This window comes from Emys orbicularis, chromosome 5 (genome assembly GCF_028017835.1).
Source record: "Emys orbicularis isolate rEmyOrb1 chromosome 5, rEmyOrb1.hap1, whole genome shotgun sequence".
Lineage (NCBI taxonomy): Eukaryota > Metazoa > Chordata > Testudines > Emydidae > Emys > Emys orbicularis.
Window position 1 is genome coordinate 64,219,267 of NC_088687.1, and position 25,557 is coordinate 64,244,823.

General features: G+C 38.2%; 1 protein-coding gene across 1 annotated transcript; it reads right to left on the reverse strand.

Moving 5' to 3' along the window:
- Window positions 1-77: 77 nt before the first annotated feature.
- Window positions 78-19,991, reverse strand: ASIC5 (acid sensing ion channel subunit family member 5). The gene is made up of 10 exons (XM_065405714.1): window positions 19,952-19,991; window positions 15,168-15,474; window positions 12,711-12,942; window positions 11,422-11,544; window positions 10,161-10,310; window positions 8,649-8,796; window positions 6,543-6,599; window positions 4,722-4,890; window positions 767-858; window positions 78-268 (listed from the first exon to the last, which is right to left on the reverse strand). The coding sequence occupies exons 1-10, from the start codon at window positions 19,989-19,991 to the stop codon at window positions 78-80; spliced, it is 1,509 nt and encodes a 502-aa protein (XP_065261786.1).
- Window positions 19,992-25,557: the final 5,566 nt, after the last annotated feature.

Consider the following 25,557-nt stretch of genomic DNA (forward strand, 5'->3'; position numbering starts at 1 on the left):
ATATCAATTTTCTCTTAATATCTTCAAAATGAAGGCAAGTTACAGGAGACTGTGAGGCTTTGTGCCTTGACAAACCATTAGCAGTCTTGTATTCCCTCCTTGTCTCTCTGCTCATTCTGAGCTGGAATATTCCACTGGGGCATTTCTGGTGCTTTCAGTAGAAGAAAGATGCACAGCCAACAGAAGTTGGTGAAAACATACTCAACAATTTCTATGATTGTAATCATACTGGCTCCACAAAACAAACCAAGTTGGCCACCAACGTCAGCTGTAATAGAAGAAAATAAATGCAGGTCAGCCTAAGCATTTGATTTAGTCTAGCAAGCAAAGAAAACCCTGCCAGGTTCAAGTTCTAAATAAGCTAATTATACATAATTCATCATTAAAAAATTAAATGTTTATGGGAGAAGATTAATCTAATGCTTAAATGTTCAAAATAAAACCTACAACCTAACGTAACCCATTGTACAGTATTTGCAATTTTTTAAAGAAAACTTTAGTAAGCAATCATTGTCCCCAGAACTCCACTGGGGACAGTAAAACAGAATATGGCTCTTGCTCTCCCTTAGAGGTGCTGTCTGTGCTACTGAGCCTTTTAATGGGACAGCTGCACATTCTTCCTAGAACCTAAGTTCTGGAAAAGTGATTGACAGTTGCTGATAGAATAAGGTGGACATTACTCTTGCTTAGAAACTTGACCGGAGTGTTTGGAAAAAGAATAGATTTGAAAGAAAAAATAAATAAAAGTTAACCAATGAATATTTACCAAGCAACTCGGACACACTCCGGGCCTTCTGCTGCCGAGTCATTTTGTAGTTCAGATCATGATATTTAATGTCAATATACACAAGATTCTCCCTGATGACAAACACACATATAGCATAATTTGACAGTATAATAAGTACTGCTACTTATTTCTGTCATTAGCTGTATAGTTAGACATTAAATTCATACTGGAAAGATGTTACAGGAATGATAGTCACTGTCAAAGTGCAATGAAATGAAACTGACAAAAGTGAATTTAAGATGATAATCAGGGAAAATTTCCTAGCAGTTGTCTACTAGAGTGTGGAACAGTCTTTCTTGTGAAGTGCTGGAAGCCTGTCTGTTCATGACGAGGTATAGCCAGAATTTCCCTCTTAAAACCCCTTTCATATAGTGAACTCTTCACAGGCATAATGATCCAGCCATGCAGGGATCCAACCATGCAGGGATCAGGGCTGACAACTGTGTTATAGGGAGTAAGCCTGCATGGATAAGGATATTAAGCAGGGCCCAGATCCACAAGGATACTCAGGCACCTAAACCCCAAATTTAGGCACCTAAATCAGAGTTTTAGGCTACAATGTGATCCAGAAGACCAATGCTCAACTGCTGCCAAATGATGTAGGCACTAAATTTCCCACTGTAAAAGTACCCTGGTAGCCTAAGTTTTTGCCTCTTGGAATGTACGCTGGTGTCTTGATGTCTGGTTCCCACCAAAGACTCTCACCAATACATGAACCAGGGGAAGATAGATGGAGGAGCACCTATCTCACCTGGGAGGCCCAATCTGGTAGGCACACTCAGAGGTTGCCTACCACATAGTATCCCCTTCAAAAGCTGGCTGGAGAAGCAGGAGGAGTCACCACCTACCTCATAACTTTTAGCCCAATGGTAAGAGCACTCACCTGGGATGTGTGAGACCTGGTTTCAATTCTCTCCCTCCCCTCCACTACCTGAGAGAGAGAGGATTTGAAAGGGGCCTCACACCTTCTAGGTGGGTGCCTTAACCATCAGGCTACAGAGTTTCTGGCCTAATGACTCTTAACTATTTATCCAAAATGGAACACCTTCAGAAAGTGAGGTTGAAGTAGCCCCACATCAAAATAGCCCATAGCTCAGTCGTGAGAGTACAGCAACCAAACGTTTGTTTTCTGTCACTGTAGGAACTCTATCTCCCCAAGTGATGGTAGCTATGTTGATGGTATTCTTCTGTTAACTTAACTGCATATACATTGGGGGTTAAATTGGAATAGCCTGGCACTCAGGTGTGGATTTTTCACACCCCTGAGCACCGGAGCTGTGCTGGCCTAGGCCAGGCTACTTATACAGTAGAGCTCCAATCCTGCAATGACTTATATACATGTGTGACTTTTGTCCTCTGCCATTAGCCCCATTACTTCATTGGGGCTACTCAGTGTGTAAAATTAAGCACATGACTAAGTCTTTGCTGGATTGGGCATATGGCATTACCCAGTGAGAATAAGGCTATCAGGATCTGGCCCTATGATACCGTGGTTAACAGGAAAGAGATTCCACATAGCTGCTAAATAGACACCTTAACCACAGAGAACATAAGAGCTCTTTTCATAATCATTGTGGATTAGAAAACAAAAATAAGTGTTTCACTTTAATTTGTCAAATGAAAATATTGTTAAACACAGATATGGTCATGGTTTTTAATAATGTGAATTCTCTATGGAGACTCATGGTTACAAATTTTAGGTGTAACGATGTAATGTAGCTCATTCACCCACTTTCACTGAAAATTAAGTATTTGCTGCCCAAAATTTTCTTCTGCAATCTCATCAGGTGACCATTCTAGACTGTACATAACATCTGATAGTAACAATAATTCCCCTGTTAATGGATCCTATTAATTATGCTTCCTAGCATTACCGAGGAGTTGCTATTGTGTATATTTGTAATAAGGCTGTAAATAGTTAACTCTACCTTTTTACATCTTCAAAAATCAATAGATCCCTACATTTGGTAATTTATGATATGTACTAATTAATATATTGACTTGATTCATATTGGCTACAAACTTGGTAACAGAATAATTTTTGGTATTGTGACTTGGTTAATTGAGTAATTGCTGGTTTGTCTAATGTTTACAAACAATAAAATAATTGACAAAGTGAAATACATAATGTTGTTGTGGAATTTTCAATGGCTTAATATAGATTTATTTTAATAATATGCTTAATTTGCATGCCCTTTGTCTGCCCTTTGTTCACGTGCAAAATACACGTTTAACCATGGTTTCAAGAACAAGAAATTCAACACTCACACAAACAATTAAGCAATTTGGATATTTTATGGGCCAAAACTTCCAAGCAATTATTTAAAGCATCTACAGTCTTTTGTGTGTCTAGTATCTGTCCATGCACCTATTCACATCTACTGCATTTTACAGTAGAACCTCAATTACAACACCAGTGTTATGAACTGACCAGTCAAGCACATACCTCATTTGGAACTGGAAATATGCAATCAAGAAAGAAAGAAAGAAAGAAAGAAAGAAAAAGCAAATACAGTACAGTGATGTGTTAAACATAAACTACTAAAAAAAAAGGAAAATTTTAAAAAAAAAAGATTTGACAAGACAAGGAAACTGTTTCTGTGCTTGTTTAATTTAAATTAAGATGGTTAAAAGCAGCATTTTTCTTCTGCATAGTAAAGTTTAGAAGCTGTATTAAATCAATGTTTAGTTGTAAGCTTTTGAAAGAACAACCATAACGTTTTGTTCAGAGTTACGAACATTTCAGAGTTACGAACAACCTCCATTCCCAAGGTGTTCGTAACGCTGAGGTTCTACTGTACTTGTGCTTCTAATTGTGCTTACCGATATACAAACAGTTCTATGGACTGAATTAAAGACCCTTTGACAATTGGATTCTGTATTTCCTAATGTCATGTTCTACAAATTGTTCTCTTCTTCCAGACTTGTAAGACTGTACTTTTAGTAAGTAAATCCAGTAAGAATTTATCAAAACAGACTATATCAAGTGCTTGCTCATGTTTTCCCTTTTGCAAATTACATTACATTACATTAGTTCATATATTTACTAAACAGAGATCTTTATTATTGAGCTAATGTAATCTATGAGGTTATGTAGGTATGTGATATATGTTATTGAACCAATTGATAAGGTAGATTACACAAGCTTCTGAAAGATCTCTTTCCCAAATGAAAGTCTCCGTTTTGGAAAACTTGTATGTTATACAATATTTGATAATCTAGTAAATAGTATTGTATTATCTGCCTTATCTACTTTTTCTTGGGGATGGATACAGCATCAAATATTAGCTGAGTACTCTGTGTGAGGGGTGAATTATATTAAGCCTAATATTGATAAAACTAAATATTCAACCTGTAACCTTAAACCCAAAGCAATAGGCCCACACCCAGACAGCTCACTTTCCTCAGGTTTTACAAGTATTTCTACTTTATCTTTAGGGAAGGAAAAATCCCGCTTCCACTGATGTAGGGTGGAGTTGTGCCATTGACTTCAGTTGTATCAGGATCAAGATCTCAGTATTGCCTGTTGCACAAACTCTCTTCCTGGGGGTTATGAATAGGTTTCAAGAGGATCACAACCACCACCTCTTTCTTTATGGCTAGGTGGGGGAGGGGTCCTAAAACTTTATGGCTATAATATTTGTAATATGGGGGTTACTGTAGGGGAAAATACCTGAGACCACTAGTCTCCTAGGTTATCTAACAGATATAGCAACAGATATAAAACAATAAAATACTGTGTCTTGGCCAATTTCCCATGAGAATACTTCATATATATTGCAGGCATTGATCTTAATATTGTATACAAAGTAAGGTCTCATGTAACTGAACAGAGTTCACATTTTAGTCAGGCCCTGTAAATAAATCAATAAAGATGGCATCTGTAAATGATCCAACATATTCCTTGTAAAGACAAAGTTTTAAATAAGATTACCTGATATACTCTGGACTTCTCTTCAGCTTTGTGGAAAAGAATTTTAAGGCTTTTTCACTCGAAAAACTTGAATAGGTGACAGTGGTGGGATAATCTGTTTCTTCACAAGGCACAGGACAAGTGGAATTGTGGGTTCCTACCGTACATAGTCCCATTAGTTCTATGTTATCTGAAATTTCAGGAAAATGAATCAATACTATGTATGTTCAAAGGAATGTGAAGTTTGTAATATTTCGTTTTATACAAAAGAAGTTTGGGAAACTAACCAATAGAATTTAATTGACTCCAATAAATAACATAGTCTTTATAGATGGCTCTTTATATGTGAATCCCAAAATATTTTACAAAAGTGAATAAGTATTATTATTCCCATTTTATAGAGGTGGAAACTGAGGCACAGGACTCCTAACTGCCTGATTTTTTTCAAAGGTGCTCAGAACTGCTATTCTCACTGACTTCAGTGGGAGGCTGGATGCTCAGGTCCTTATAAACAACTTGTGCAAGACCACACAGAAAGTTCATGGTAGAGCTGGAAATGGGAATGTAGGTCTTCTGCCACTAAGGCTCAAGGCTAATCCATTGGACCAGGTCTTGCTGACCTTTTATCATGGAGTTTCTCTGTGTGCAGAAGTGATTGCAGGATTAGTGTCGATGTTCTATGAGCTAATGTTTGTTATTTCTTGATGATTACATTGTAAATCTCAGTAAGAACATTTTGTCCAGTTAATATATTGCCATTTTGATAATCCAGTCTTTTTACACTATCCCTGTTAAAGTATGGTATGTGCAACATTTTTTATGTAGACAGAATCCATTCTGTCTGTCTTACAGTTCTTTTGTGTGTTCCTACATTCTGGCATTGTTACTTGAAGTCACAGATATTCAGATCTGTATGGTCATTGTGACAATGAGTAATTCCACATGTAGGGTTGTCATTTTGTCATAGCAATTCTTAGGAAAAGTCACCGTGCTAGAAAATAGTTAAAATTGTCAAAATTATATAGACAGGATTTTTAAAAGTTTTTTATACAAATTCAGCATGGCACTGTGTTCCCTTTATGCTGCTGGAATAGCATAAAGAAGTACAAATTTACAGGATCTTCCTTGGCCCTCATAGCAAATGCTCCCACATCCTTCCCCTACTCCAAGTGTAAGGTGAATTTTTCTGTAGGATGTGGGAGGTGCCAGGGAGCATGGCCTTAGCAAACTCTATTTCAGATAGTCTCATCAGTGGAGTGGCCAACCTTTGCCCCTCTTACCCCCTTTCCTGTGCTAAGCACACTAAAAAGATCATAGAATATCAGGGTTGGAAGGGACCTCAGGAGGTCATCTAGTCCAACCCCCTGCTCAAAGCAGGACCAATCCCCAGACAGATTTTTACCCCAGTTCCCTAAATGGCCCCCTCAAGGGGGTTTAGCAGCACTGGAAATGCAAGAGCTTTGCACTAGGGCAGAAGACCCAATAAGTAAAGCTGTCCCTAAATAGAAAATTGAAGCAGATTAATCTGGAGATGCAGAAATGAAAACAAATGGCGCAAATGAATGGATAAGCAGTCTTTGTTTGTAAAATGTAAGGTGTCATTCATAACATGGGTAAGGAGGTTTTTAAAAAAAAGACATTTATTCAATGTCCTATTGCCATTCTTCATTTTGAGACTGTCTAATGACCTAACCATATATGTTCTAGTTCAGTTCTGATGTCGTATTAGTTTTCTTACCAATTTCTAGCTATATTCTAGTGCACACTTGGAGCCTTCTAATGTACTTTTAATGAAGCTCAAGAATAGAAAAATATTAATATGTTAATTAAACTGTTACTTACAGAGTGCAGGAGAAACACAACTGTAGAATTTTTGTAGGTCACATTCTGTTCCGTTTCCTTAAAAATAGTAATAATAATAATTAAAGCCTGGAGTATACAAATTCAAATTAAATACTGCACTAAAGCTAGTGGGCCAGTTTCTGTTCTCAATTGTACTAGTGTAAATACAAAGTAACTCCTTTGAAATCTACAGCTTTATTCCACATTTTCAGTGACTGAAAGATCAGTTTGGTGCAACACTGTTCATTGTTATCAACACAATATGGCACATAACAGAAAAACTTGGTAAAATTTAAAAATAAGAGTAAATTTCATTATAGCTGTGGGTCTGTCAATCCTGCCTTTCGACTTCAGGGTATCCACCCAATATATCATGTAAAACAAATATTTTAGGGAGGTAAGGTCAGAAACTTCAGTTCTTAATTACGTAAACAAAATGGGGGAAGGAAGTGAGGTGTGTATTATTTCTTACTATTTTGATTGATAGTTTAAGAACTATGTTTAAGGCCAGCCTAAAGACCTGGCCCCATTGAGGTAAATTTCAAAGCTCCTATTGACTTCAGGAGAGCTAGGCTTTCACCCCAGACTTATCCTTACTGGCACATCCTGCTTGGGCCAACTTGTCCCTTTCACAGCTGTTCAGAGGCAGCTGGGCTTCTTTGACCCTTATCACTTCAGTTTTTTTTCTTGTAGATATGCTTGATCTGTAACCTCGATTTCTATATTATGTGATATGGGTTGAGCTGGGGTTCTAAGGGCATCCAGGCTGCCTGGTGCAGAGCCAGGAGTTGAACCCTAGTTAGAGGACTTCAGGTTTCCAGTTCCTGGAAGCCCAGGAGTGGTGCATCTGACCTAGAGCCATACACCTTACAATGTTGGGGTCCCTGGCACCCTGCCAGGCGGACTTCTGACAGAATCTTGGCTGATTCAATGAAAGTTTGTTGAACTCAAGCCATTCTCATGAAACTATTCAGGTTTGATGAACCAGCATTTTCCAACAAAACTCTTTCATCAGAAAATTCTGCCCAACTCTACTAATGAGCAAATAAGTTTACTCTCTACAGAAAAGTGGTGAATCAATAGACCAACACTTTCTAAAGTGGGTGCCTAAAGTTAGGCACTTTAATAAGTTGCCTGACTCAATGGGAATGAAAATGTAAGTGATGTAATTCCCTCTGCACTTAGCACTAAGGGGGATGGTCTTCTGATTTTTTTGGCGAGTGCTAGAAAACAGGGTGGCATGGAGTCGGGAGGATGTGTGTATGGCTAGATGATCTGAGGTTATAAAGAAGGGATACAATAGTCGGGTTTCCTTTTCTTCAGCATTAGGAAATCCTTACCTCTTGACACACAAAGATCTAGATAAGTTATTAGAGAGACTATACTAAATACAATGCACAGGCTATCTTCACCTTTTATATTATAAATTTCCTGCCGCTGCTAACCATCTGCTGTTTAATACTGAAATAATCTGGCTTATGTAAAATCTATTTTAATGTATGTTCTTTATGATGGGTAGTCTCTGTGTAAATAGTTTAAAATAAGAGCTTGAACTAAATTAGATGAAAAATCTACACCCCTTGCAATGTGTACCTCCCTGCCCTGAGGGGGTGAATCTAGTCCTCTACCCAGAATACCCTTGTTGATTGCCATGTGACTCAAGAGAGTTCACTCTGAGCCTTTTGATGTTTTGATCATAACACATATATTACAGTCCTGCTAGTCCCCATCAGCTGAGTCAAGTGCTTTCGCCCCAGTGCTTTAGGGGTCAATTTAAAGACAAGACAGAAGCTATTACAGGTTTCTGGTGTAATCTCATTAAAGTTTTCAGGATGCATCAGAAGGATGATGTCTGAGCAGATGTTGGGTTTAGAACTGGTCAAACCTTTTCAGTGCCTTTCACTAAAACATCAAAATTTGACATGAAAAGTGAAATTTAAAATATTCATTAAAACTTTATTAAATTGTTCAACCAGTACTAGCTGGATTCAGGATTCTGAGATGACTGAGCTCTCTAAATGAAAGTAAAACTTGACAAGGCAGAATATTTAAAAAGAGCCACGGAGCACCTTTTGAAGCACAAATGTAGCATGTCCCAAGAAGTACCTGGAAGCAGAAATGGCAAACATCCACACTTGTCCTGTATGTGCCTGGCCTTACATTCCTGCAAACATCCATAGGTGCTGTAGATCTTGTGGTACTGAAGTTTGATGTTAGGATTGCATTCTCCCCAAGGGTATTCTTGGATAACTGTCTTTAGATTAAAAAATAGCATTCTTTAAAATATCCTTGTCATTATTTTAAATACAGAGCTTTATCTGATATATTATTAACTGACGCTTGGATAAAAGTTAAGCAGAATTGCTGTCAAAAATAAATCTCAAATTAGTAACAAAGTATAGTTTAAAAAATCAAACTATTTTAAAAAAATAATATATCGGTTCCTCTCCTAGGTCCTGATTCTGCTGTGCAATCTGATAGCACAAACCCCTGGAAGATTGGGCTTCAGTAGGGCTCTACAAGGAAGAAGGGTCCACTCTGACTGGTTTCATTGCAGGATCAGGGACTTACTTTCTCTCTAAGAACTGAGTTCAAGAGTTGGTGATAACACTAGCACCTTGTAACAGTTCAGAAAGCAGAATTTCCAGAGTCAAATCCTAAATTCAGTGAGAAGAGAATTTGACTGTTGCTCTTTTTGACTTCCTAGCTATCTTGTCCACTGATGAAGGAGAAACACAGAACTGTGTTCTTGAAGAATATTTTTGTTTTAAAATGCATATATATACACATTTTGAGGTTTAATAGGATAGTGGTCAAAATACTTCCTCTTTAACCCAACTAAGCAGGTCTAAAATATCTGTCTGAAATGGATGCCCTATGGGAATGTGCCTTCAAACAGCATCCCAAGAGTGAAGTCAGCAGAAACACGGGGGAGTAATTTTAATCCCTGCAGAAAGTCTACTACCTCCATGATCTCTGTGCATATAGTATAGAAAATCTGCACTGTTTTCAGGCTGGTGTTTTTCAGTAAAAATTGTATGTAAATATACATGCATCTGACGAAGTGGGTATTCACCCATGAAAGCTTATGCTCCAATACATTTTTTAGTCTATAAGGTGCCACAGGACTCTTTGTTGCTTTTTATGTAAATATAGTGCTGCCAGGCACTATTTTTATTGTCTGTATGACTTCCAGAGCAAATTTGCTCTGTTCACAAGTAAAATTATGCTTTTTTTTCTAATTGCCAGTCCAGCAACACTAGCCTGGGTTCTGAAAGTCAAGCTGCTTCTTTCCTTCATGCATCATCCCCATTAATAAAGATACTATTGGCCCAAATTATAGTAGTACCTCTGTAGCACTAGCTTTCAATGGGTTTTTAAGATGGAACTAAAAACAGACATACTTTGGTCTGCATCATCTGCCTTACTAGTGATATGTGACCAGGAAAGAATTCAGCTTTTTACTTGTAAATGAAGAAAATTTCCTCTGGAAGTCACTGAGACATAATAAATACGGAACCTTCAAAATATCAATTTTACTGTCACTTTTCAGATTAGAAATGCACTTATACATTTGCAAGATAGGGAATGATACTGCTACTGATACAAATTGCTTACCTTCAGCTGGCTGATTGCAGCGTGTGCATGCATACCTACTGGTGTTGATAAGCCTAAGCCATCAAAACGTGGAGGTTCTTTAGGTGAATGGATAACATAAGTTATCCCAGCATCAATAAAGCCAAAGGTAGGGTCATCAGTGAATTGTGCCTGGTACAAAAAGAATTCCTTAGAAAAGCAATGGCTTGATATGTATTTACCCTGTGGGGCTTAGCTTTGTTTAAAGCTGCACCATCCATTTTGCTTGGATTTGAACCTCCAGTGACGGTGACAAATCACCTCTGACAATTAAAAAAAACAAAAACCCAAATATAAAAGTAAATTAAATTCAGTGTCCTTTGGTATCTAAAGTTCCTCCCAGTTTACAAAATGATGAGTTTTTCTTCTTTCCTCTCCCCTCCCTAACTTCCACTGAGGGATAATCCAAGCTTCTTTCACAACCCTGAGAATCATCTCTTTACATGAAAACTAGTCCTCATGTTCTAGCACATTTCTCATTATTCCCTCCAGAAGCTGCCACTGTTGTTCCTTACACCACTTAAAGAGAAACGCTAGGTGCTCAGCCGCTTCCCCTCCCCTTTTTTAAATCATCATAGATTTTCAGTTTTCTTCCTTGATCTCATTTAGAAAATTTCCCTCCCCATTGCTTACATGGCAGTTTTCTGTATTTGGTGGTGGTATCTTAGGAAATCTGCCAATAGTGATCCAAGGTAACCAATTAGGGGCAAATCCTAGTTGGTACTGAGTACCTGCAACTCCTACTGAAGTCAACATTCAGCACCGATCGGGATTTGGCCCCAAATGACTGTCTCCTGGAGTTCTGAACAGACTTTAATGGAAAATCAAATAAGCCAGTGAATAAAGTAGAGGGCACTATCTTGAAGATGTTTTAAATTAGTTTTCATTCTCACATTACTACTTCTAGTTTTTGAAGCTGTAGCAAGTCCTGCATTTGCCCTTGGATTATTAATTTCTTACAAGTCAAATGTAATGATAACCATTAGAGCAATTTACCAAGGGATGTGGTGGATGTTCTGGCACTTTTAATTCTTAAATCAAGATTGGATGTCTTTCTAAAACATATGCTCTAGCTCACTCCAGAAGTAGTGGGCTTGATGCAAAAATTAATGGGTGGAATTATATGGCCTTTGTTAAGCAGAAGATCAGACTAGATTAATATAATGGTCCCTTCAAGCTTTCAAATCTTTGAAGCTACAAGTTAATGGATGTTTAGGTATATATCTTATTGTGATGTCTATACCTGTTTGATATCAAAAAGTAAACTTAAGCCTCTTCCAGAAACACTCACTCTTCTCCTTGCTGGAAGATCCATGTGATTAAAAGTAAAGCAGTTTCCATATTCAGTAAAGACATGTTCAAAATCCTTTTAAAACAATGAAAACAGAAAAGTAAAAATTGAAACAAGATAATCTAAACCTAAGCTAGTGGGTTTGGGGATGTTTTATGGGCTAGATTTTCTAAATGATCTGCTTGTGATCCTGTGAAAATGGCAGTTAAGTATGTAAATCACTGATAGAAACAGTCCTACAGTATGAGATCCCTTTGACAGAAACCAACCTATGGAGTTCTGTAGAAGGACTATCATTCTCTATTAAATCTGTGGGTTACCTAGAGTAACCTTTATAGGATACTATTGGTTTTATCCCTGTTAAGTTCTGTAGGATTTCTCCATAAGGAAATAGGAAGTGAACACTTCCAAGTAGTTTAATTTTCAATAGATGATGTTTAGTTCAGTAGCTGCTGCTTGTTTCAAGTGAATGTATGAAGCCATAGTAAACTAGATGAGTATGGACTAGTACTAGCATATTACCCTAGTCATATTAGGCCTGAATAGTGTGACTAAATAAATTTGCTGTTTTGATTGTCTTTCATTGCTTTGGAATCTTAGCTACAAGGGCTTGTTGTTACTGCTAATATATTTTAAGTTAGAGTCAACACAATTCTATCAGTAATTCTAAGCATGCTGTAGGTTCTCAATAAAGGTTAGGTGAAACTGAAAGATTGTTGGTCTAATTTTGTTCTCACTTTAGTGTAAACTGGGAGTGACTCCATTGAAGTACACTCATATAAAATAGATGTAAAGTGAGGTTAGAAATCAGGCCCTCTGTTTTGTTTTTGCTCAAAAATTCTAAAAAATTTACTTTGGCTTTCTTTGTTAAGTATCCCTCTTATTTCTGCATATAACTGATACATTTTCATGGGAGAAGTAAAGCCCTGAATTGCACTTTGGCATGTGCTTAATTTTAAGCACATGAGTAATCCCATTGATTAGCCATATGCAGAAACTCCTACTGAAATCAGTGGGAGTTTTATTTTGCATATATAAGGGCTGCAGGATCAGGTCTTGTGAAGCACTTGAAAGGTGGCCTTTGAAAAATTAGACTTACTCACCACAATGTAATTTGGTATAAAGTGATTCAGATTAGTCTCATTTTTTGACTGTAGATAAATTCTATAATCAGCCTATTTCTGAGACAATATTACATTTTTGTCACATTGTTACTCTTATGAAAAAAGTAAAAATATTACCTCCGGGTAACATGGCTGCCCAAAAAAATCACATTCTAGCAAAGTGCTGCTGTTGAGATAAAAGCCATTATTCCTTGTAAACTCTTTAATGCTGAAGTTTTGGTTTCCCTGAAGGAAATCTTTTAGCTCTTGAGAGAACTTGTTGTCAATATCAAATGCATGAAGAACTCCAGACACAATGCTCCAAAGGAAAAAAATAATACTGAGGTTGGCTACTGCATGGGCTTGGAATCTGTAAGTAGGAAAGAGAACAGTTAAAAGAGTAGCCACAGTATTTTTTCTGAAACTCTCCCCCAAACACTAATTGTCTAGTCCACCAGAATCACACCTTACTCTGCATTACAAGGAATGGATAACACAATCTTGTTTTTTATAAATCAGGTTACCCTTTGTGCCTGAAAACTGAGTGCATCACTCAGACAGCTGGTGCTGTCTGGTCTGTTTACAGCAGTCTCTCAGCAGAAGAGGTTGTATCTATCTTATACATCCATAACTTTTTGGAGTAGAGGAGGTTCTAACCATCTTGCACAGCCGACATCCATTACCAGGAAGCCTGGTGGTAGGCAGTGGTATAAATCATGGGTGGGGGTGGGGATCTAACTCCTAGCATCAGTTTAAAAATCCTAAAATATTATGGGACCTAAAAACACCTTTCCCATATAAAATGTTAAACGCTTCTGATGGTGACGTGAATTAGCGATTTGCTGAACAGCCATTGTAGATTTGAACTTAAGGTGTTGAACAGAGAATAATAAGCCATTACTATGTGACTTGGTTCTGGACTGCTATTTTATGCTAATACTAATATTAAAGTATCCTTATACTGCAGGATAATAAATGGATCAAATGGATCTTAATATCTAAAAATAGTGGTCTGAATGGGTAGAAAGATCTTATTGCAACTCAACAAAATGCTATTACTTCCTGGGTTAGCTTTGGTTGTAATTTTACTTTTGAAAGCACACCACATCCATGACTGTCATTTTCTCCAAAAGTAGGACTGCTAACTAAATCCAGAAATAAATAATAAAGATTGAAATGAACAGATGGGGGTTGAAGCAAACTGACGTGTTAGTGGCCAGCTGCCACGCTCTGAATTGCTGATAAGTAACTATAACATTCTGCAGCTATAGGTACAATAATTGCATTATATTTTTAAAGTATTTCCCACCACCCACCCTCTTCATGGTGCATATGTGATTACCCTGCCTACTTAGTTTAATAATTTTATAGTATCATCTTTTGCTTTCTAAATGGGCTTCTAGTAGTGGCATTGCATTTTCTGCAACACATCCTGCTATGGCTTTATAGCTGGAGGGACTGAGGGCCAAGGGAGCCTCAGAGATCTGAGAGTTAAACCTGTGACTCATTCTGCTGGGAGATCGGAGACAGCATAGCACATTTCCCCAATGGAACATTGTGGGGAAATGCTGCATGGGTTCTGAGATTGGACCTAATGGTTGCTATAGTAATGAGCCAGCAGGTTCAATATACTCTTTTAAAAAGTATCCAGCTGAATCTGAGTCAAGTATATAAATATTATTGCACTTTAAACTGATTTGGGAATTATGGCCGATATTTTCAAGTGTAGGTTCCTAAAATGACTTCCTAAATAAAAGTTACCCGGTTTTCAGAAGTGCTGAACAGCCATCAACCCACTGACGTCAACAGGAGCTTCTGGGGCTCTGCACCTCTGAAAATCAGGTTTCTTCTATGTAGGAACTTAAAGGATTTAGAAGCCTAGTTTTAGCCTCCCAGGCTTGCAAATATTGGTCTATATGTTTGGTCCCTGTGATGGGATTGGCAACAGTCCCTTAGAAAAGATTACAGGATGAGCATCTGTCACCTAAATATACTCATGACCCTGTGGTTATATAATGTATGTACATTATACCTGTCAGTAAAGTATGATTTCTGATGGCCTACAGGTCTGACACCTGACTTGAGAGGGATTAAAACAATCTCTTAAAATCTCTCTGTTCTATAGTGAAATTCAGTGTCAAAAATTCCCCTAATTCTGAAATGTCTTCCTCTTTAGTTAAATATTTTACCCAGAACTATGGGAAAGAGCCTGTAATCCCTGTAGAGCCAAACTCTGCTTGTCTGTTTTACCTAATTTGTTCAAATAAGTCAGGAGCTGCTCACTTAAGTAAACCGAATAGGATTTGGCCCTTAATGCTGAACAACATATGTTGCCAGTTGTATCTTTGAACTGTGCTCTGTGAGCAGTCAGATGTATTGAGTGCAGTAATATATTTAAAATGTTGCTCAGGAATTTCTTCTATTCATTCAACTTCCGCTAGCAGCATGAAACTAACTCCCTGTCCACCAGGTTGAAAATTGACTGTAGCCTGTCCCAGTGTTTCGTTTTATTTTAATAGATGTTCTGCAGAATAATGATGCATTTTAGGACATTAAAGAGATCTGTTATTGCAGCATGCATTTGATGTATCTTACCTGTTCAAGTTACAAAAGGTCACAGCAGGGAACTCAATGTTTTCCACATACTGAACTACTATTGAAGTTGTGGTTGGCCAGCTGAAATAATTGGTGAATCGATTCCAGATTTGCCAAGCGACAATGATGATAGAGCCCAGGACCACTAACATCCACAGGACTTTTCGTATCTTGCTCCGGGTTTGGACAATATTGTGCACCCCATGGAATGAAGTGGACATGGCAAACTCATGGTCAAACTTCTTTCTTTCTTCCAAAGAAGGCAATGGTTTCCTTGTTAAGTATAGCCTTATCTTTTCCAGCAATCCTTAACATTGGACAAGATGAAAAGTTAGCAGTAGTTTTTTTGGGGGGAGGGGGGTAAAATTTTTAAAGGGTAGTGATTTAAATGTTACATTAGACAGAAGTTCCTCACAAAACAGGCTTCTAATGCCTCTCCAGACAGGAGTTTATAACCAGCTGGTATATTGTTTCTAAAATAGAAAGCTCCCTCCTGAAGGTGTTTTAGAATTCCAAGAGAGTTGTGCATTAGAAGATTAGCTCAGTCTATCCTGAACATCCACTGCAATCAGACAGTGATTGAGCCTTGGCGACAGCAGAACAGGAAATAGCATATCCTTATAGTTTTTTAACTATAGTCCTTCAAGATAAACTAACAGTCCCTTTAGCTTGGCATGTCATGACAAAGGCTTAAATGGAGAGATACTTTAATAAGGGCTCAAATCTGCGGAATGTTGCACACCTACTATGAGATGCTGAGCAGCTGGAGCTCCCAGTAACTTCCTATTAACCAGGTAGGGTCAGGCCTTGAGTCTTACAAATGAGCTAAAAGGGGAAACAATATTTTTAAATAAATTTCACTCTCTCATTATTGAATGTTTGAGGACAAAAGCTAGAGGGCTACAACCTCAAAGGTTACATGAATTTTTCTTGGTTATAGTATGGCTCCACGCCTTTGAAGCAGAGAGTTTTTATCTTATTACCCCAAGGTTTTTGTATTGGTTTGAAAATAGTTGAAGAGCTACAGAAGTGGATATAATAAAGAACTTGAAATATAGTAGTTACACAGAATGCTTAGTGTTGAACCATCCTTTGAGGTTTTTGAATAGAGCCTTCTACCTCACAACATCAAAAGGAGGGAATTTTAACAATGACCATGTACAACAAAGCCCTAGTAGGATCAACAGTTTGGCAAAGTGCTTTTGTTAATGGTGGTTATCTGGAGGATATTGTATGCTAGCTCATCATGTAAAAAACAGAACAATAGTAACCCAAAGAAGCTTCACCTAGAAATAATATTGAGGATCTAAGAATAGGTGATTCCCTCAGCCCAATTCTTAACAGCTACTAACTACCCTTCCCCCCCCCCCAAAAAAAACAACAACCCCACAACCAACAAACCACCCATCCATCCACACAAATCTTATTTTAGCAGGAAGTAGGTTCAATAGTTTTGCAGCCTATTTAGGGATAGAGTGTTATCACTAATAGAGCCACACAAAGCAAGCATTGAGGTGTAAGGCCCCCCTCTCCTAATGCCTCTCTGTGGCCACATTAAGGCTACCTGGGATTTGGGTGGTTCCTGTGCAGAGCTCAACGGCTAGATCCTAGATTCACCCACTCCAGAGGGCAAGTGGTCATGGAGGATGGAGAGGGGTGAGAAATGGGTAGATTCTGGATTCTGCCATGGAGAACAGAGCTGGCTGGGACAGCAGGAGGAAGTGAGCTGCACGCTTTCAGGAGTTGCAGTTAATTACTGTTTCAACCCCAGAGGAAGAGTGGGGAATGGAAGAAATTGTAACAGTCGCAATGCCTCCTAGATCTTTCTGAAAAGTGCAGCTGTGTGTTTTCCCCCCATATTCAGGGCTGAGTACAAAAAGAAAAGTCTAGGTCTTTATTTTGTCTAAAGGCCAATATTTTAGTCTGATCCTAAAAAAAATCAAAGTCACTACTCCACATTTTTACATCTTCTGGTAGTACCCCTGGACTCGCCATACATATTCTGGCAATTGTTTGCAGGATTTGGCACTGTTGGCAGGGTTATCATAAGCAAGCAACACTGGCCTGACTCTGATCCCATTGAAATCATTGTTAAAAATTCCATTGACTCTAACAGAAGTAGAGTTAGACCAATTCTGAGTTCTTTTGAAAATCCCACCTTAAATGTTTATTTGTATAGCACCTTTTTATTCCCAAGGCTCCTCAAATACTTTTACTGGTCTGAGCTAAATCTTGTCACAGGCAAGGAACCCATCCTACCCTACATCACCCCTATGCAAGCAGCCAGGCAGAATCTCTCTATGGAGCTCAAGTGAATTTCTTGGAGAGATGTCCAGCTGACATATGGGACTTCAGACCTCACCACCACAGTTAAGTGGTGGTTTAACTTCTCCCCAAGTCACCTTACATGTATGTTGCAATTGGTATCAATGGTAGCTGGATCTGCTCCTCTGAGCATAAGCAAAGTGAATTCATAGCATGTCTGCATCTGTTTCTCCCAGGTCACAATAAGCAATTCAGCCCTGGCTGATCCCGCAAAGGAGTCCTTATAAGAGAGGCCATGTTTGCCCGTCTCTCTGCTCCAACTTGCTGCACTGGCTAGGGGAGTGCTTAGTATGTATGGTATCATTCACCTGTATATCATATGACATATATACTCTTACAAGCCTCAAGATAGTTTATTCAGCAAAATAGTGCTTTATACGGCATGTGCAAATATGTAACATGCAATTCCAGTACCATACATAACAACTACAATAAGCACACATAGTACTGCATGTATTCATGTAGATACTTTTGTAATAATACATGATGTTACCAAGTATCTTAGAGCCTGCTCTTTCAGCCCTATCTCATCATGTGAATAAGGGCTTCAGGACTGTGTTCATGTCACTTACAGATTTCTCATGAAAACACTCTAATTTTAGAACACTATGGTAACTGAGCATCCTACAGTAATGTCTAAATATGTTAGAGCAACCTGCTTGATCATATATTTGCAATGTGAATATTTTCATTTGCGATGTATTGAAAGGAAGTAGCAAGTATGTAATTCAGCACAGGTAATGTGTTTTGAGATTTGTGTCTGAGTGTATGAAACAACATAAGTGCTAACGGTATTTAACTAATGAAATAATGGAATGGCTGATATGGGGCTCAATTAATAAAGAATTAAGAGAACAATAAAATTAATGCCAATCAACATGAGTTTATGGAAAGTAGGTCCTGGCTAACCTGATATCCTTTTTGATGAGATTACAAGTTTGATTGATACAGGCAATAGTATTGATCTAATAGACTTCTATGAGGCTTGTGACTTGGTACCACATGACATTTTTATTAAGAAACTAGAACAATACAAAATCAACATGACTCATATTAAATGGATTGAACAGTGGCCCACTGATAGAGCTCAAAATATAATTGTAAATAGAGAATCATCATAAGGAGGGTGTCTTTCAAATGGGGTCCTGCAAGGACTGGTTCTGGGATGTATGCTATCTAGCATTTTTATCAATCACTTGAGAAAAAACATAAAATCATCACTGACAGGATTTGCAGATGACACAAAGATTGGGGGTGTGGTAAGGAATGAAGAGGACAGGTCACTATACAGAGAGATCTGGATCACTTGGTAAGCAGGGCCCAATTGAACAATCTGAGTTTCAATATGGCCAAATGTAAGATCATACATCTAGGAACAAAGACTGTAGGCTATACTTACAGGCTGGAGGGACTCTATTCTGGGCTGTTGTGACTCTGAAAAAGACTTGAGCATCATGGTGGATAATCAGCTGAACATGAGCTCCTAGAGCAATGCTGTGGCCGAAAGGGCTAATGTGATCCTTAGATGTATAAAACAGGTAATATTGATTTGCAATAGAGAAGTTATATTATCTCTGTATCTGCCAATGGTGCAACTGCTACTGGAATACCTTGTCCAGTTCTGATGTCCACACAAAGCAGGATGTTGAAAAATTGGAGAGGGTTCAGAGGAGAGCCATGAGAATGATTAAATGATTGGAAAACATGCCTTATAGTGATAGAGCTCCTTGAGTCTATTTAGCTTATCAAAGAGAAGAAATGATTTGCTCACACTCAAGAAGTACCTACATAGGGAACAAAAATCTGATAATAGAGAGCTCCTGAATTTAGCAGACAAAGTATATAAGATTTAATAGCTAGAAGTTAAAAGTAGACAAATTCAGACAAGAAATAAGGCACACATTTTTAATTGTGAGGGTAATTAACCATTGGAATAACTTTCCAAAGGTTGTCGTGGATTGTCCATCACTGGAAAATTTTAAAATCAAGATTGGATGTGTTTTCTAAAGGATACGTTCTAGTTCAACTACAGGTATTGGACCTAAAGCAGGAATTAATTCAGGGAAATTGTATGGCCCATGTTATGCAGGAGGTCAGACCAGATGATCACAATAGTTCCTCACTCCTGGCCTTAAAATCTACCAATTCTTAAATACTGCCATTGCTTATAGTGGGCATTGTCTAGTTAAAACCGTAGCATTAAAAGATAAGTTATTACTACTTCTAAATACATATTTCCATTTGTCACATTCATTATGGGTATAAATTTTCATTACATTGCTTGTTTCGCTCCTCTTCTTTGTGTATTCTCACCATACATGAATAAAAATTGGAGCAAGCTTCCAAATTAAAGGAGATTATTCCCCACCCCCATTTTGGTTGTGGATTCTAAAAACCTATCTTAAGGCAAGTAAAGGTAAAGTATAAGCTAATGTATTATAATATTTCTTGTTACATACCTCTGGCATCAAATCCAACACATTTCCCAAACTGCTCCATTAGGCTGTTCGTAGTTTCAGAAGGGAGGAACGAGTACATAAAGCTTCCTTTTCATTGTTGATCATTGTTAGTTAATGGCTTTTATAGAAAACTAAAGGGGTGGGTATATTAGATGTCACACCGCACTGGGCAATTTGCCTGCCTGCGTTGCTATGCTTTGCTTTCTAAATAACATAAGCTTCAAAGTAAAAGAAAAGATTATTTTTTATGGCAGGATCAGTTATATAATGTTAAGTACATATAATATTGGGCATGTAACAGTGGAGAGTCAGTCTTTGTGCTGAAGTACATTGCCTCAAGTACAAATAGTTTTCTTTTTTAATAAATAATTTCAGTTAATAATAACAATTTGCTTGATTTGAGACTGTGCAATATAATTGCTTGATTTGAGACTGTGTTGCTGGAGTGTACAGGAACAGAAGAGTATACCTTGAAATAGTTTGGGAGCCCTCTAATGGGCCTCCATCCCTATAGCAGAAGCCACCAGAGAAGCAGTATATAAATGTACCTAGACTTATATATTTATATATAGTTAGTAAACATGTTTATTTGGAAATTAACTGTGTCTGTGTGGTTTCTTCAATATTGTTATTTATTCATGTACTATTTATTGTATTTATTATTTGAAATCTTTTACTAAGGCAAAGTTACAATAAAACATTAACATACTCCATTTTACATAACTTAGGATCAGATTAATATTCAAAGAACGTGGTTAAAGATTTTGGCTTGTGGGCTGTTGAGCCCACCTCCTTTGAGTACACTTTAAAAGGTGTTCAAGGTTCTAAATCACTCTTCTCTTTTTGACACTTCTCTTATGCATGTACGTGGTGTGAAAGCTTTCCCATTACAAGGATGGTCTATATTTTACTATACCATAATCCCATAGGAGGAGGGGGTCATGTTTTTCCAGTAATGTGTGTGTAATACAACACCTAGCTGCTAACAATAAAAAGCAATTAAATTATCAGCACAACTCATACATACCGAGAGCAGACATACAGTAGAACCTCAGAATTATGAACACCAGAGCTACGAACTGACCAGTCAACCACACACCTCATTTGGAATCTGAAGTGTGCAATCAGGCAGCAGCGGAAACAAAACAAAAAGCACAACAAAAAACACAGTACAGTTCTGTGTTAAACATAAACTACTAAAAAATAAAGGGAAAGCAGCATTTTTCTTCTGCATAGTAAAGTTTCAAAACTGTATTAAGTCAATATTCAGTTGTAAACTTTTGAAAGAACAACCATAATGTTTTGTTCAGAGTTACGAACAACCTCCATTCCCAAGGTGTTCATAACTCTGAAGTTCTAATGTATTTTAATTAAGGGGTCCATGAAAGGTAAACTTCTCATGTTGGCCAATGTATATATTCCCAATCAGGGGGTAAGCTTTTTTTTAATCCGTTTTTAGGGATTTAGGACATTTTAGGGAAGGAGATATTATTCTAAAGGGGAATTTTAACAAGGTGATTAATCCCACAATGGATGGATCAAATGTACGCAGAGGGCATTCAGGAGGAGGAAGTGCAAATTTGTTGCATCACATAGAAAATGAGGATCTGGTGGATGTCTGGAGGGAAATGAACCTGGATGTCAGGAACTACATGTTATTCTGCAACTTGTGGATTTTATTCCAGGATTGATATGATTTTTGTTTCTAGGGGCTTGGCTACTTTGATCGAAAAAGCCAATCTGGGAGTTATAACTTGGTTTGATCAACCCCCTGCATATCTTAGATTGAAAGACTAGGATTCACTGCAAAAACAAAGGGCCAGGCAGTTGGATAGAGCTTTGGTGTGTGTTGAATTCAAGGGCTGGAAAAAAACATTCAGAAACGTATAGAAGAAAATGATCATGATCAATAAAAGTGTTCTCTGGGATTCTGGAAAGTAATGAATGGGATCCTTATAAATAAAGCATCATATCTCAAAAAAGATGGGAGTTCCTGAAGAAAAGAGTTTGGTTGAAGAACTTTATTTTTTTGGAAATAAGATGAGCTACAGCATCTAAAAGAGTGTAATGAGTAAATAATTGAGATAAGAGGGAAGATTAAATATAGATCCTTTACTGGAGCATTACATAATCATGTTAGGGGATTTCTAGGCAACTGCAATTTTGTCATAGATGAATCTTTTAAATAATTTCCTCCCAAAACTGTCCAATTGCTGGACACAACCACCACATGTGGAAGTATGTTCCCCCTTTCCCGCAATCCTCTGAGCACCTCCCTAGTAGCAAAAATATGATGGATCTTAATTGGAGTCAAATGCCATCTATACAGTAATTTATTAAAAAAATCCTCTATGAGCTATACCAATTGAAGACGTATATCCCCTTTTCCTTATAGATACACACTCATCCAGCTTGTGCAGAGCTGCTAAAGTGGTGTGGATGAATAGGTGCTCATTTTTTTTATTTGGGGTGATCTAAAGTTCTTTTCAACCCAACAGTTACTATGAGTAACCATATTTGGGCTCCAATCTTGTTCAAGTGGTACCTAGTGTTTGGATGGTCTATTGTTAGCCCAGCTGATCACATGTTTTAATTGTGATAGTAAGCCAAATTAGAGAAAGCTAGTCTACTGCACTTTGTAGGCTTATACAGAACTTGAGAACTCACCCTTTTTCTTTTATGTTTTCATATGAATCTTAATAGCAAATCATGCCATACTTAATATCATGTCAGGATGCACTGAAACAAAAACAACAACTTTGGACATTCATCTTACCAGTGCTACCCTACCTAGGCAAGAAATTTCACCGTTTTTCCCCTACTGCTGAGTGATAGTAGATGTTTGAGGCTTTCAGGTCCCCCTTCCTAGTGGAGAAGAAATCAGTGACACGGAGACTGAACAAAATCTAAGAATAAGCTGTTTTATTTACACACACTCACCTGTCCTGAAACAGAGGTGGTCAAACAGCATGCAGGGCAATCTCTTCTTCCAGGAATCTCAGCCCAACACCAACACCTGTTTCCGGGGAGCAAATCTCAACCAAGCACTGATTCTAATCAGAAATCAATGCAAAGAGAAAATTCTTCTGCTGCTCCCGTGGCTCCCTCTATGCAGAACGTGCATAACCCATAATACTAAAATGGGGATTTATTACTGGATTCTTTTGTCATGTAAGGTATACAGCTATCTGATAAAAGCAAACTCTGCTAATCTGAGAATCCTTGAAGCCCATAGAAACTCTTGATTTTGCATTGGAATTACAATTTGTCACAATTAAAGGGTGAGGAAAAATAAATTACTGAAAGGAAACACACCCGTGTGCTTAACTTTAAACACGAGTGGTCTTATTTATTTCAATGGAATACTCACATGCCTTTTAAATGTAGGGGTTAGTAGGATTACGGTGTTAATTCTTGTTCACACAGGGCCTTATACCCTCCTACACTCAAGTGCATATTTATTGTAACTGATCTGTGTATGATTTCAAGTTGTGTCCATGCTGCAGCTTTTCTGCTTCACAATTATATGTGTCCACAAGTACCATGCTGTCCACTGTAGATCCAACTTGGTATGAGCGAACCCCAGCAGCCAAGGACAAGGAGAAAGAGAGAAGCTGTGTAAAAACAGGAACAAGAAACAATAGTGTCAGCAGCAATGTCTCAGAATATGGGGGGGGAGGAGGATAAGTGCAAAGTCCAGGGAGAAAACTAACAAAATGTGCTGTGTACATGTGGCAAGAGAACAAAGCATGATATGTACAGGGATTGGTCTTGAAAATAATCTAACCAATTATAAAGTGCATGATATAATGTACAATGGAAGAAACATGCATCAGTCCTGGGTTAAACTTGTATATAATGTAACCAATAGTTGTATTCTTTGGATTTGTGGTTATCCCTGTACCCAAGCCTTACACGTGAGTCTGATTAAATCTGTGTAGCCTTTGTGTATGCCAATAATGAAACCTGAGTGATGAGACTGAAGTTGAACAGAGTCCTTGGGGAACTGATTGGAAGAGGTATTGGGGGAACCCAAACACCTATGTGCGTTTATATCTGTACATTCTAGGAAAATCTGGGCAGCTATCTCATTCTGCTTCTGGGCTTGAATAGGGGGTCCTGTCTACTTTGCACAAGAGTAATGTTCTGAACTGCTTACAGGAAGACACTCATGCTAGGGTCAACTTCTGGCAGCAATGAAATATTAACTGAGAATTATGTGGTGTAGGTGTAGCTGTTTTGGTCCCAGGATATTGGTCCCAGGATATTGGAGAGACAATTGTACCAGCATCTATTGGGGAGAGAGACAAGCTTTCGAGCCACCTAGAGCTCTTCTTCAGGTCTGGGAAAGGTACTCCCAGTATCACAGCAAAATGCAAGGTGGAACAGATTGTTTCGCATAAGTAGTTAACACATATTGTAAAGGACCATTCAAGGTAGAGTGGCTTGTTGACAACTCTTCAGTCATAGGACAAAAGGCGGGGAGGAATTAGTGGGTTACAGATAATTGTAATAAAACATAAATCCAGTGTCTTTATTAAATCCATGATTTTTTAGTGTCTAGCAGCATAATGAATTTAAGTTTCCAGGCTTGTCTTTTGAAAGTGTTGTGCAGGAACCCAGGCAGACCCATCATATCTGGGCAAGGCAATCTTACTTAAGGAATAACGGGACTCATAGAAAAAATCCGCAAACCACTCACCACACAAAGGGCCAGCTTTCCTCCAGGACACAACCAACATCCTCCACAAACTCCATAATATTAACAACCTCCCTCATCCTTGTAACCATCCTTGTTACCATAGATGTCACTTCCCTATGCACCAACATCCCTCACAATGACAGCATAGCTGCCTGCCTCAAATATTTACAAAACTATGGACAACCCTCAGATATCCACCCCAAACACATCGCCAAACTCATCTTTACCCATAACAATTTTACATTCAACAACAAACACTTTGTCCAAACCATGGGAACTGCCAAGGGTAAAAGGATGGCTCCTAATATGCCAACCTCTTTATGGGCCACCTTGAAGAAGAATTTATGGACAAATGCACCACAAAACTAATGATCTACCTGAGATACAGCGATTATATTTTTATCCTCTGGACAGACAGCTTAAACTCCCTCATAGATTTCCACCGCAACTTCAACAACTGTCACCCAGCCATTAAACTCATTCTGGCGCACTCCCAGATGTGCATCAACTTCCTGAACACCACAATCAGCTCCTACAATGGAACCTTACAGACAAGCATAAACAAGAAACCTACAGATCACCACATCATCACTACCTTCATAGATCCAGTAATCACCCCAAACGCACCAAGAAATCTGTTATCTGTAGGCTCACACATACCACAGAAAGTGTTCCGAGGAGAAAGTCTGGGATATACACCTTAATGCACTTAAAACCACCTTCATCAAACAAGGCCACTCTACCAGAGGAGTAGATTGCATCATGGAATGGGCCACCCAAATGCCCCAAGAACCTGCTTCAATACGGAAATAAACCCGCCTCTGACTGAACACCCCTAGTTGTTACCTACCACCCCACACTGGAACCCATACAGGATATCATGAAACAACTACAACCCATCCTG